Source organism: Rhinatrema bivittatum, chromosome 3 (assembly GCF_901001135.1).
Source record: "Rhinatrema bivittatum chromosome 3, aRhiBiv1.1, whole genome shotgun sequence".
Classification (NCBI taxonomy): domain Eukaryota; kingdom Metazoa; phylum Chordata; class Amphibia; order Gymnophiona; family Rhinatrematidae; genus Rhinatrema; species Rhinatrema bivittatum.
In genome coordinates, this window is record NC_042617.1 from 231468448 (window position 1) to 231482711 (window position 14264).

Consider the following 14264-nt stretch of genomic DNA (forward strand, 5'->3'; position numbering starts at 1 on the left):
GTCAAGTGTAGAGATGACTGTAGCGGGTGTAGTAGTGTTCCTTGATCTTGGCTGAGAAGATCTTGACGATTCGGTAATAGAATTGGATCCTTGATGGATAGTCGAAGTAGGAAACTGTACCATGGTTGCCTCGGCCATGCCGGGGCTATGAGTATCAGTTGAGCTTTGTCCGCTATGCACTTCTGAATTGTTCTTGTTATGAGAGGTATGGGAGGAAAGGCATAGAGAAGGCCTGTTGTCCACGTAATGAGGAAGGCATCTTGAGCAATCCTGAATTGGCTTGGTCTTATCGAGCAGAATTTGGGAACTTGAGAATTGATCTCTGTTGCAAAGAGATCTATGGAAGGTGTCCCCCACTGCAGAAATATGTCCTGGACTACTTCTGTATTGAGTGTCCATTCGTGGGGATGAAAGATGCGGCTTAGTCTGTCCGCTCTGGTGTTTGCAACTCCTGGTAGGTAATGCTTGTAGATGTATGCAATTTTTGTGAGCATGTTCGAAGATTGTCAGGGTCTCTTTGCAAAGGGACCATGAACCGGACCCTCGTTTGTTGATGTAAAACATCGCTACCTGGTTGTCTGTGTAGATCATGACCCTGCGTCCTTTCAGGTGGTCTTGGAAGACTCGCAATGCGTTGCGAATCGCTCTGAGTTCCAGTAGATTTATTTGTAGATTTTGTTCCAAGAGTGTCCATAACCCTTGGGTTTCGTAAATCTCGAGGTGAGCACCCCATCCCTTGCGAGACGCATCTGTGGTTAGGACTGCATTGTGAGGAGGGGGGCTGAACAATGCTCCCTTGGACAAGGTGGAGTCTAGGAGCCACCATGTTATATCTTTTTTCATTTCTGTTGTCAGCAATACCTTTTGAGTCAATGGTTGTGAATGCTGTTTCCATTGTCGTTTTAGACCCCATTGTAGGCGTCTCATGTGTAGCCTGGTGTTAGGAACCATGACATTCGCCACTGCCATGTGGCCCAGAATTACCAGGACTTGTCTTGCTGACGGCCTCTGAGTATGTTTCAAGGTGTGCAGAAGTTGACGGAAATGTGATATTCTGTCGTCTGGGAGGTATGCCCTGTTGCACGTAGTGTCCAGGCATGCGCCTATGAACTGTAACTGCTGTGTTGGTTGTAGATGTGATTTCTGAAAATTTATCACCAACCCTAGTTCTTGTAAGCAATGTATCACCCGATTGAGGTGATCTTGTAAGATGTTCGGAGTTGAGGCGATTATGAGCCAGTCGTCCAGATATGGAAAGATGGTTATACCTTGTTTCTTGAGATGAGCCACCACCACTCTGGGTGCAGCCGATAGTCCAAAGGGAAGAACTTTGTATTGGTAGTGTTGATGTCTGTTGCGAAAGCACAGGTAACGCCACGAGGATGGATGGATTGGAATGTGCGTGTAAGCATCCTTCAGATCGATGGAGCACATCCAATCGTTGGTTTGAATGAGTGGAAGAATTGACTTCAACGATACCATTTTGAATTTCTCCTTGGTGAGAAATTTGTTCAATTCCCTTAGGTCTAGTATGGGTCGAAGGCCCCCCGACTTCTTGGGTATGAGGAAGTACGGGGAATAAAATGCTGCTAAATTGGGGTGTGGGTGGATTTGTCGAATTGCTTGTTGCTTGCGAAGTAAAGCAATTTCCTCCCCCAGTTGTGGATGGGAATTGTAGATCTTGAGTGTGGAAAGATGAGGCAAGATGGGTTTTGTTACAAATTGGAGTTGGTAGCCTTGACGTACTATCTCCAGAACCCATTGATCTGATGTTATTCTTTCCCAGACATTCAGGCAAGCGCAAATTCTGCCTGGAGGAGCTTGGTGTGGTGGCGGCTGAATAACTAAAAAGATGACATTGGTTTTACTGCAGTAGTCGGCTGTTGTGCCTGTTGCCTCTGGTTACGTGGTTTACCTCTTCGTTGATTTGAGGTATTGTTTTGTGGAGCAGGGCGTTGATAGGCAGGATATGGCTGCGTACGAAAAGATTGATAAGATCTATAGGGTCTTCTGGCATATGATTGTCTACGGGTAGACCCCACATAACGACGTGTAGTCAAATAAATAGGATGCAATGCTAGTGATTGTACTGCTAGAGCTTCGTCCTTTAATTTGCTTACTGCTTCCTGGAATTCTTCTCCGAACAGGTTATCTCCCGTACATGGGAGGTTTGTTAGTTTCTCGTGCAAGTCTTCACGTATCGAACTTGAACGTAACCATGCTAGTCTACGGGCTGCAATAGCTGCTGCAGATGCTCTTGATGATGTTTCATGTGCCTCAGATTGACCTCAAGAGATGTCGAGAACATCCATGTCATGAAGAGGCTGAGGTATTTGTTCAGCTACTGAGGAATGCATACCTTTCATTGCTTGCATACACTCATATAAATATTGTACCATGTAGAACTGATGTTGCATTATTTTTGCTGTTAACATCGAGATATGGTATATTTTCCTGCCAAATTCATCCAAATATTTGTTGTCTTTACCCGGTGGGAAAGTAGTGTGCAACTTTGTTTTCCTGAATCTTTGCATCTCCGACTCTACTACAATTGATGCGTGAGGTAATTGTGGTAGAGTGTATAGTGATGCTTTCTTCATACAAAATTTCATGTCTGTTTTCCTAGAAACAGCTGTAGTTGTATAAGGCATTTCCCAGGATTTTTGTAAGACGGAATGCAGGATTTCTTGTGGTGGAAGAGATGTTGGTTCCACCTGAGTATCAAATATCTTTAGAAGTCCAAGGGTTTCCGCTCTAGGGTCTGTTTCTTTTTGGACCTCTAGATGTAGAATGGTACCCATTTTTTCTATGAATTTTGGGTATGTAAGGTCTTCAGGAGGGGAATACGGCTCCTGTAGTTGGTCCTGCGTATCTGACAGACATCCCATCGATGATGGGGATGTTTGTATTGAAGGAGAATCAAAATATGTATCCTGTATGTGAGTAGGCGAGGTTGGTTGGTTTATCCTGGGAGATGTCAGTGGTTCTGCCGACTGCTCTTCATTAGACTGTGCTTTTTGTTTTGTAGCATTGTCCTCAGAAGTATTAGTTATTTTAAATGATGATTGAAGCGTCTCATAAAATCCTGCTAGAGATTGCGACAATTGAAAAAATGCTTCTCTTGTATGAGAGGGCATTACCATACGATTGTCTTGTTGATGTGAGATAGTTGTTGTAGGTGAAGTTGCAGGAACTTCCCTATCTCCCTGTGTCTTATTGACTGGAGTATTTTGTAAATCTTCCGAATCTGAAGAAGTGGTAGAGGAGAGAATTTGTACCAGTTTTCTTAATGAGCCGGTAGTAGACGGAACTTTATGAGATGATTTAGAAGTAGAAGGACTCATCTCCCATGTAGCATTCCTCTTCTTTAATCTTTTAGAATGGGAGTGATGTGAGTACTTATGATAGTCCTCAGATGACGACTCAGTATCTGTGACTTCAGCCTCGGAAGAAGAGCTGTGTGAAGGGTATCGTTTTCGCTTCAACTCTCTCCTTGATTTTTGAGGAGAGTAATTTTGGTTTCTACGCGCAGATCTTGATCTATGCGCTGATTTAGATTTATGCGCGGATATATGTTTACGCGCAGATGTAGAGGTATGCGCAGGTATGCGCGACTGTAGACTCATGTGCACTTGAATATCTGTGCGCGGAAATAGAACTGTGCGGGGTTGTAGGTTTATGCGCATATTTCTTTGATCCCAAGCGCACAGGGTTTTTCGGCGCCGTGCGCATAAGTTTTCTTACAGTCGGCGCCGTGCGCGCAGGTGTTTCCGGCACCGTGCGCATAGGTGTTTCCGGCACCGTGCGCATAGGTGTTTCCAGCGCGGTGGTTTCTTCTGCGCCATGCGCACCGGAAGCGCTAAATTGTGCGCAGACTCTGTCTTCGGCGCCGGTATATGCGCATTTGGCGCCATAGGCGCAGAAGTCGTCGGCGCCAAGGTTTCCTTCTCCGATGCGGTAAGTTGCGGCTCTTTAGGCACTGAGGATTTCTGGGAATCCATTGGCCTTCGTCTTTTTGGTTTTCCATTACCTCCTAGAATGGAGGATTTAGGATCAGACGAGAAAGTTTTCTTTTTTGTTGGAGCCGAAGTATTTAACGGGCCCGGCGATGAGTGAGCTTCCGACGGATCCCGTGAGGCAAAAAGTTCTTGAAGCCTATAGGCTCTTTGTTTTAATGCTCTAGGTGACATTTTTGAGCAATACTCACAATTTGCTGTATTGTGGTGCGGTCCGAGACATTTATAACATTGATCGTGTCCATCGGTGACAGACATTCTTTTACCGCAGGGACAGGGTTTAAACCCCGGTTTTGACATTTTTTTTTTTTTTTTTTTTTTTTAACACTGAGGAGAGATCAGCTCCGCGTGCGATCCCGCTCGCAGAAAAAACAGACTGAGGAGATACCGTTACTTTCCTGCGCGGGAACACACGCGCAGCCGCAGAGAGCAAAGCTCTGTTCTCTGCTTTGACAAGCTCCGCCTCCCGGGCTTGATTGACAGATCCCATGACAGCATGGCTAATTCAGCCCTGCTATCAACGGGAAATATGTTATGTCTCCATCGATCCAGGGGAGCGATGCCACCTTGAGTACTGCACATAATACTGGTTACCCCATTTCAAAATGGACATAGCAAAACTAGAAAAATTACAGAGGGCAACAAAAATGGGAAGGGGATAGTAAGCAGTGAATTTCAAATCCTGGCTGTGCCCTTGTCAGGTTCCTTTCTTTCAGGTACTTACAGGGCTGAGCCCTGGATATTGGCAAGCAAAAGCACAGACTTCTGAATGTAGAGGACAGTTGCTCCGTGCTTTTATTTTATAATTCTTTAACTTTACATTTCCCTCAACAGTTTTCCTTATCACAGTTTGGATTGTCCAGCAGATTCTTGCCGCAACAATTGTGGGCCTTCATTCATATGAGCACATTTTAGATCTTCTAGCCATCACTCCCAGGTAACCAGTTGTGGGCTGCAGTTAAGTTATTCTCCTTTATACCTTGCTTTTGGGAATTTTTGCTGGAAGTAAACAGCACTTTATACATTACATATATTGCCCAATTTCTATATATCTATATACACAGATTTTTAGTATCCTCACAAAAACCTAATTAGCTTGAAAATAAACACCTAAATTAAATTTAAAAACAATCTGGAATCAGTAGTCCTGGTTAAATAGGTGATAAATAGATGGCCACTATAATGGTTATCAATAGATTTGTAGATAAGGTCTCAAGACCTGAATACAGTTCTCAAATGAGGTCTCCCCCAGAGACCTGTAAGCAATATATCCTTTTAGCTAGCAATACCCATCTACCCAGGTATGCTAACAATTTTCATAATTGCTTTGTCACACTGAGACTACCTTAAAATCATCAGAGGATGACCACAAGGGCTCTTTCTTTTCTGGCAACTACTAGTTATTTATCTATAAGGAATTTGACCCTTGGGTTTCTGCATCCTTAATGCATGGTTTGTAATTGTGGATTAAAGTGTAGTTGCAATAACTTTAAGCATGCCTCCTATTTGATAAAGGCATCTGACTGTTAACCCTCTGAACATGACTGTTACTGCAAATTTTTAGATATGCAATCAAGTACACTCTTCTAACAAATCAATGTTACTTATAAAAACAATGAAAAGGACTGAGTCTAATACTAATCAAAGTGGCACAGAATTGTACACTTTCCGTTTACCAGAGTGGATTCCACTGACCATCATTCTTTTGAGCTGATCAACCAACTTCTCATTCAGTTCATTATTTTTCTTCTACTCAGATTGCTCCACATAGACTGGTAAGCAAGAAGTCAATGTCAAAGGTTTTACTCAAAAACAGATAAACCACATCTGTTGCACCCCCTGAAGTACTAGTATGGAAACTTTAAAGAAATCAATCAAGTTTATTTAGCAAGATCTTCCTCTTTCTAAAAATGTTGCCTAGAATCCTGTAATCACTGGCTTTAAGATATCCTTCCTTCAATAGTACTTCCATTAACTCGCCTAGATCTTTAGTTTTCCTCTTCCTTTTCGTTCCCATCCTCCCCTTATGAAGCAACACCCTATCTTTTCTCCAGTCTCTTGAAACCTCTCATTTCAAGTGATATGCTGAAAGGAGCTGTGAGGGGTAAAGTCAGTACCTCATTTAAATCTAACAATCCCTAGAATTTTATAGCATCAAACTAGAAATCAGTTAAATTTCAATTCAGAGATCCCAGCAGATAAAAAAAAAGTTACATTATGAATGCTTTCCAAGTTTAAAAATTCATATTCCCACACCTATAATTGCAGTATCTTAAAAGTGCAACAGCTTAGGCAGCTTCAGTACATGATGATATTGATTACAGAGACTTAAGGGTTGATCATGCTAAATAATCATGCATTACTTAAAATATACCTTTGTCACTGGGCCATTCCCTGAAAATCTGAAGTGGGCATTCATCCTCATCAAGAATAGTCTCTTTAGCACCTTTGTCAGAATGCTGACCTCCAGGAGAAAGAATAACCTAGAGAGAAAAATAATAAACTAAGATTTAATACAGACTACAAAAAAATAAGTCCTGGTAGAAAATAATGGGAAAGGATCAGAGAGTTTTTTGTACATTCATTCTCCCTCATAAGGAAAACCAGAGCCATAGTGGATTACAATGTGCAATGAGTATAACATGAACACTTGCATTTGTATACCAAAAAAAAAAAAACTGTGCCCAAACGATACACTGAGAAATCAGTATTAATATTTAGTGAATATCATCTATGGCAGTGGTTCTCAACCTTTTTTCTGTCGGGACACACCTGACAGATGGTTCTCACATGCGTGACACACTGACCCATGATTGTCACAGGGCTAGATGTAAATGTACAGTTTGCATCCACGGGAACCCCCCTGATCCACAATAATGGATGTAAAGCAGAATTATGACATTCCCCATTCAACTCACTCTACAAAAAAGATATTCTGGTTCTGGTGTCATCTCAGTAACAGCAACTCAAACTCCTTCTACTTTCAGGCTCAATAGCCCTACTTATGAAAAGACAGCAGTTTACCACCAATGCATGTCCTCTTGAGAAAACGCAACAAATAAGACTGATAAAACACTTACATGCTAGTAAAATATCTCTGTAACAGACACAGAACCGACCTAACATACTCCCAGGATCTGTAGTAATGCACATAAACCAATCCACACACAGTTACACCTGTATTATGGAATACACTCAAACAGGAGCAACCCTATCTATGAAAAGGCAACACTACAAATATTAAATCAGGCCCTAAAAACCAATACACCTCTTATTAGGAAAACAGAACTAGCAAGCAGCTATAGATCCCCACACAGAAATAATTGTAAAACTATACTAATAAGCAGAATAAATGTTTCACAACAACTATGAACAGAATAACATCCAACAATTAAAAACTCATAAAAACTACTAAAAATTCTCCAAAAACCAATAAAATATTTCAAAAAAAGCAGATATATCACATAATATTAAATAATTAAAATAGCAGTCAATCAAGAAAAATAAACTTAAAAAGCCACCTTTACTTACCCCCTCCAGCAGCTCTCCTACTCCTCTTCCATGCAGGCTGTAGCACACACCAGAAGCAGCAGTAGTGGCTAAGCTCTATACTCATGGTCCTCTTCCTTAGGGCCCATGTCTCTCACACACACACACACACACCATACCAGTCATGCCCCCATGACCAGTTCCTGTCTCACACACCAATCATCTCCCAGTCTTTGACAAACACACCAGTCACCTTCCTGAACAGTTTCTCTCATGCCATACACACACACACAGGCTTCCCACTCCCGTGTTCCACTTACATATATGGGCTTCTCACTCTCATAATCACTTTCTCTCTCACATACACTCACCAGTCTCTCACTCCCATGCTTGTTCTCTCCACATGCACAGGCTTCTCATTCCCATAATCACTTTCTTTCTCTCCCACATACACACACACCAGTCACCTGATCTCTCTCATGCATACACACACACAGGCTTCCCACTCCCATGTTCTCTTTCAGATATACAGGCTTCTCACTCCCATGCTGTATCTCACACACTCCCAGCTTTCTCACTCCCATGCTCACTCTTCACATGCACAGGCTTCTTATTCCCATAATCACTTTCTTTCTCTCTCTCACATACACACAAACACACACCAGTCACCTGATCTCTCTCATGCATATACACACACACATAGGCTTCCCACTCATGTTCTCTTTCAGATATACAGGCTTCTCACTCCCATGCTGTGTCTCACACACACAGGTTTCTCACTCCCATGCCCACTCTTCACCTGCACAGGCTTCTCATTCCCATAATCACTTTCTCTCTCTCTCACACACACACACAAACACACACCAGTCACCTGATCTCTCTCATGCATACACACACACACACAGGCTTCCCACTTCCATGTTCTGTCTTACATACACAGGCTTCTCCCTCCCATGCTGTGTCTCACACACACCCAGGTTCTCACTCCCATGCTCACTCTCTTCACATGCACAGGCTTCTCATCCCCATAATCACATTCTCTCTCTCACATTCACATACACACCAGTCACACCGTCACCTTACCAACCAGTCTCTCTCATATACATGCACACACACAGGCTTCTCACTCCCATGCTTTCTTTCACATACACCCCCACAACACCAGGCTTCTTACTCCCATGCTCTCTCACATACCCAGATTTCTCACTTCCATGCTTTTTCTCTCTCTCTCTCACACACACACACACACATCCCTGACTGTCTCACACTCTCACATACACATCAGTCATCTCCTTGAGCAGTCACTTTCATTGTCTCTCACATATACACATACATCAGCTCTCTGACCAGTTTCTCTCAATCACACACATACTCTCGATCAAATACATTCTCTCACTTACACACAGGCTCTCAATCACACACACATTCTCTCACTTACACACAGGCTCTCAATAACACACACATTCTCTCACTTACACACAGGCTCTCAATCACACACACATTCTCTCACTTACACAGGCTGGCTGGCTGTTTCTCTCTTTCTGTCACTCACTTCCTCTCTCCCCCCCCCAGCACAAACGGTAGCTGTTCCTCCTCCAGCCCCCGCAGGCCAAGAAGGAAGAATTCCATCGATCGCGGGAGGCTCATGCTGCTCTCTCCTTTCCCTTCCGCTTTCTCCCCCAGAGCAGGAAGATCAGCTGCCTCTCCTGCTGCCACCGGCCTCCTGCTATCTTCGGGCGTCCGAACTTCCTGTCGGGGGGGGTAGCGGAAGCGCAGCGCACAACGTCCGCTTCCTCCCTCCCCCCCCCAAGCAGAAAGATCGGACGCCCGAAGATAGCAGGAGGCCGGTGGCAGCAGGAGAGGCAGCTGATCTTCCTGCATTGGGGGGAGGAAGCGGAAGCTGCGCGCGGCGCTTCCGCTCCCCCCCCCGAACAGGAAGACCGGTTGGCCATACGGCCGCAGCAGCGCTTCCCCATGTGTGCCGTGATGGCGCGCAAGGCGTGGGTTCTCTTGCGGCACGGCCTTTCTTCTTCCCGCGCACCACTTCCTGTTCCGGGTCCGGGGAGGGAATGCAGGCGCGGGAAGAAGAAAAGGCCAGCCGCGGATGCCACAGCTTTTTTTTTTTGCACCGCTGCCGTTCCCGCTGGGCTTGAACGTGCTGATAGCCCGGCGGCAACGGCAGCAGGGAAGAACGAGCAGCGGGAGGGACCGGGAGCCACGCGACACACCTGCCGGTGCTTGGCGACACACTAGTGTGTCGCGACGCACCGGTTGAGAACCGCTGATCTATGGTATGGTAGATTGTGGCAGGACAATAGATGAAATGTAGAGGCAATACAGAAGCTTTTACAGGAAACTTATCAAAGTCAAGGTCAAAACATCTTACAAATCAGCAGACCCTGAGGTCACATTCCCTGTACGTACCTGGATCAGTCCAGACTCTGGGTTATGTCACCAATCCAGCAGAGGGAGGCAGAGAAATGTTCTACTGACTCTGACGTATACCCTAGAGCTCCACCTGCAGTCCATCAGTATTTCTCTGACTCCCAGCAGAGGTGGACGTCCCTAACCCCTGCAGTCTGTGGTAGTTTGTTATTTTTTTAGTCAGGTAGTTTAGGAGTTAATTTTTTGTAGACTTTCTTTTTCTCTTGAAGAGAGGCTGTTCTTTTTATTTAAGTTATTTAAAAAAAAAAAAAAAGGTTTATTTTCTTCACAGCCGTTCTCACTGCCTCCCAGGAGGTTGCCAAGTCCTGGGAGGACTATCCCTCCTGGTTTTGAGGCTGCCGTAGTTGGGGAGGTTTTGAACCCAGCAACCACTCCTGGCAGGGGTGGTACCGGGGAGCCCGGCTCACTCACCCTACTTGGAGCAGCTCCTGGGGTGCGGTCCATCAGGTAAAAAAAAAAATAATAATAATAATAAATTATTCTTGAGAGCTGAATCGTGGGTTATTTACCTTTGGTGTTCGGTGGGGCTGCGCCTTTGTTTTTTTTGCCGGAGCTTCTATTAATTTCTTTTATTTTTAGTTTCTTCATTTTGTGCCGGTTTTTGCATTGTAATGCCGCGAGGCGCGGCCTGCCGCGCTTGTGGAGACGCGGCCTGCCGTGCTTGTGGAGGCAGGATGAACAGAGTCTCTGTTCATCCTGCCTCCCCGGGGGGGGGGGGGGAAGGCTCGTCAAGTTTGCCGGTAACAAAAGGGACTCGGCCACTTCACGCAACCCCAAAAACTCAGCCCAGCTGCTCTCCTGCCCTTGACTCATTTCCCTGCAGTGCTGGAACTGAGGCACTCTTATCTACTCTGAGGGTGGTGACACAACAAGCTATTTCAGGGTGCTTCAGACCCGCCTCCGCTGTCGCCGCAGCAGACGGGCCCTGGGGGGGGGGGGGGGGGGGGGGGGGAACAAGCCACGTGAGGCAGGGTCATATTTATCTGCTGATAGCCTGGAGGAGATTTCAGACTCTTCTTCTTCTTCTGCTTTTTTAGGGGATTGTATTCATTTTCTTCGCAAAGCTTACAAATCTAAGAAATTTCATAAGAAACATAAGGGTCTCTCTTCTGATCAGAAGTTAAAGCCACGTTCCTCTAAAAGAGCCAGATCTAAGGATTTGGGAGTGGGGTCAGCTCCGAAGCGTCCACTTCGTCCGGGTCAGACAATTTTTTCTTCTTCAGAAGATTCTGAACATGGCTCTTTACCTATTTCAGACAAGTCCCTGCTGGAGGGGGATTAAATGAATATCCTGCTTTGGGTGCTAGTTCAGACCCTCATGTTGTGGATGGAGATGATCCCAAGGTAGTCCAACTGTTTAGAAGAGAGGAACTTGGTCCATTAATTCCAGCAATTTTACTGGAGTTGGGTCTAGAGGCTCCAGTGAAGGATTCTCGGATGGGTAACATTGACACAGTGCTGCTTGGCCTTAGAGGTCCCACGACATCATTTCCTTTTCATCTTTCTCTCACTGACTTTCTCTACAGGGAGTGGGATACTCCTGAGTTGGGGCTTAAGGTAGCACAAGCCATGGAAAAATTGTATCCATTACCTGAGGAAGCTTTGGAAATTTTAAAATTTCCTAAGGTGGATGCCGCTGTATCAGCCATCACTAAGAAAACAACTATTCCAGTAACTGGAGCAATGGCTCTTAAAGATCTCCAAGATCGTAAGCTGGAGGTTCAGCTTAAGCGAATTTTTGAGGTTTCTGTTCTTGGTGCGCGGGCGGCCATGTGTAGTAGCTTAGCTTTGCGAGCTGGACAAAGATGGGTCCAGGCTTTACAGAACAATTCTTCCCTTTCTGAAGAGGAAGTTGCACAGGCTGGTAGACTGGAAGCTACAGTTGCTTACAGTGCAGATGCCTTATATGATCTCCTTAGGACCTTGGCTCGTTCTATCGTTGCTTCAGTATCGGCTCGCAGACTTCTCTGGTTGAGGAATTGGTCTGCAGACGCATCCTCCAAAGCTCAATTAGGGGCTTTACCCTTTAAGGGAAAATTGCTTTTTGGTAAGGAATTGGAAGATTTAATTTTGTCCCTTGGGGAAAATAAGATTCACAAATTACCAGAGGACCGTCCTAGACCTAGAAGCTCTTTCTTCTCACTCTCGTTCTAACAAGATTTCGTTCTTCTCGTCCGTCGGCTCCTCCAGCTAAACAGTCTTCAGGTAGACATCAGAATTGGTCTCAGTCCTTTCGTGGCCGCCGCTTTGGCAGACCTGTCTGTCATAGCTTCGGTACACAGAGGAGAATTTCTAGCATCTCTCGACCTCAACGAAGCTTATCTTCATATCGGCATTCGATCCGATCATCAGAAGTTTCTCATATTTTGCATTCTAGAACAACATTATCAATTCAGGGCTCTCCCGTTCGGATTAGCCACAGCTCCCAGAACATTTACCAAGATAATGGTTGGGGTGGCCACACAACTCAGGAAGGAAGACCTGTTGGTACATCCGTACCTGGACGACTGGTTAATTCGAGCAAAGTCGGAATCTCTGTCGTTATACAATCTACAGGGTAATCAGCCTTTTGCAGTCTCTAGGTTGGGTGATCAACAAAGACAATAGTCACCTATTGCCTTCCCAATCTCTGGAGTTTTTAGGTGCATGGTTCGACACTCGTCAAGGAATAGTGTTCCCTCCGGAGCATTGCCATCTCATGCTTCAATCACAAATTCGGGACTTACAGTCTATTCCTTGTGTGCGGGATTACTTGATAGTTTTAGGTTCAATGACCTCTACTCTGGAGTTGGTTCCCTGGGCCTTTGTGCTTATGAGACCACTTCAGTCTGCATTGCTTTCACGCTGGAATCCGGTTTCGTAACTATACCACCTTCCCCTTCCTCTTACAGAGTCGGCTCGTTCCAGCCTAGATTGGTGGTTACTGCCAGCGAATCTACAACGGGGTATACCTCTAGGAGATTCCGGAATGGACTGTGATCACTACCGACGCCAGTCTTTCAGGCTGGGGAGCGGTATGTCAGAAAACATCTGTTCAAGGTCAGTGGTCCGAAGAGGAAGCGCAGTGGTCGATCAATCTGTTAGAGACCAGAGCGGTTCGTTTAGCCTTAATCTCTCTTCAACCTCTCCTTTGCGGGAAGTCAGTACGGGTTCTTTCCGACAATGCGACCACAGTAGCTTATATCAACCGCCAGGAAGGAACCCAAAGCTTACTGGTAGCTCAGGAAGCACAACAGCTGATCGCCTGGGCGGAACATCATCTGCTCAGCATCGCAGCCTCACACATTGCCGGGGTAGACAACATTCAAGCCGACTTTCTCAGTCGACATTAGCTCGACCCAGGCGAGTGGGAACTATGCGAGGAAGCCTATTAAATGATATACAACAGATGGTCCACTCCGGCAATGGATCTCATGGCCACATTTCAGAATACCAGAGCCCCTCGGTTCTTCAGTCGCAGAAGGGAAAGAGGAGCGGAAGGAGTAGACACTCTGGTTCTTCCTTGGCCAAGGGATATTCTTCTCTATGTGTTTCCTCCCTGGCCTCTGATCGGCAAGGTTCTACGTCGGATAGAAGTTCAACAAGTCAAAGTTGTCTTAGTGGCTCCGGAGTGGCCACGCCGTCCGTGGTTCGCGGACCCGGTCAGTTTAGCACTGGACGGTCCCCCTTCGATTTCGAGATCTACCGTGCCTTCTGTCTCAGGGTCCAGTTTGTTTGGAAGAGGTCGAACGCTTCTCTCTAGCGGCATGGCTTTTGAGAGGCGGTTAAAGAATAAAGGTTATTCAGATGCCATAGTAACTACCTTATTGCGTTCTAGAAAGCCTTCTACGTCTTTGGCTTATGCAAGGGTGTGAAAGGTTCTTGAATCTTGGTGTAATGAGCATCAAGTAGATCCAGTTCACTCTACTGTTTCAAATATTTTATCTTTTTTACAAGACGGATTAGCCAAGGGTTTGTCCTGTAGTTCCTTACGGGTACAAGTGGCAGCGCTTGGATGTTTTTGTGGTAAGGTTCAGAGATTATCCTTGGCCGCGCATCCGGATGTAGCGGGTTTTCTCAAAGGTGCGCAACATCTAAGTCCTCCATTTCGGAATCCTTGTCCTGCTTGGAGTTTGAATTTGGTCCTTAGGGCTCTGTGTTCATCTCCCTTTGAACCCCTTAATCATGCGACGTTGAAAGTGGTATTTCTTGTGGCCATTTCTTCAGCTCATAGAATTTCAGAGTTGCAGGCTTTGTCTTGCAGAGAGCCTTTTTTTTTTTTTTTTTTTTTTTTAGAAGTTCTGATACAGGAATTTCATTACGGACTGTACCATC

The 14264-nt window shown here is 45.3% G+C and overlaps 1 protein-coding gene across 21 annotated transcripts in view; it reads right to left on the reverse strand.

Annotated features, from left to right (window-relative positions):
• AFDN (afadin, adherens junction formation factor) overlaps nt 1-14264 on the reverse strand; it is a 1391435-nt gene that overhangs the window by 1193121 nt on the left and 184050 nt on the right. For all 21 annotated transcript variants that reach the window (XM_029594302.1, XM_029594301.1, XM_029594288.1 and 18 more), the window contains exon 7: nt 6391-6499. In XM_029594302.1, the coding sequence (XP_029450162.1) occupies nt 6391-6499 (109 nt within the window). The remainder of the gene's footprint in view (nt 1-6390; nt 6500-14264) is intronic.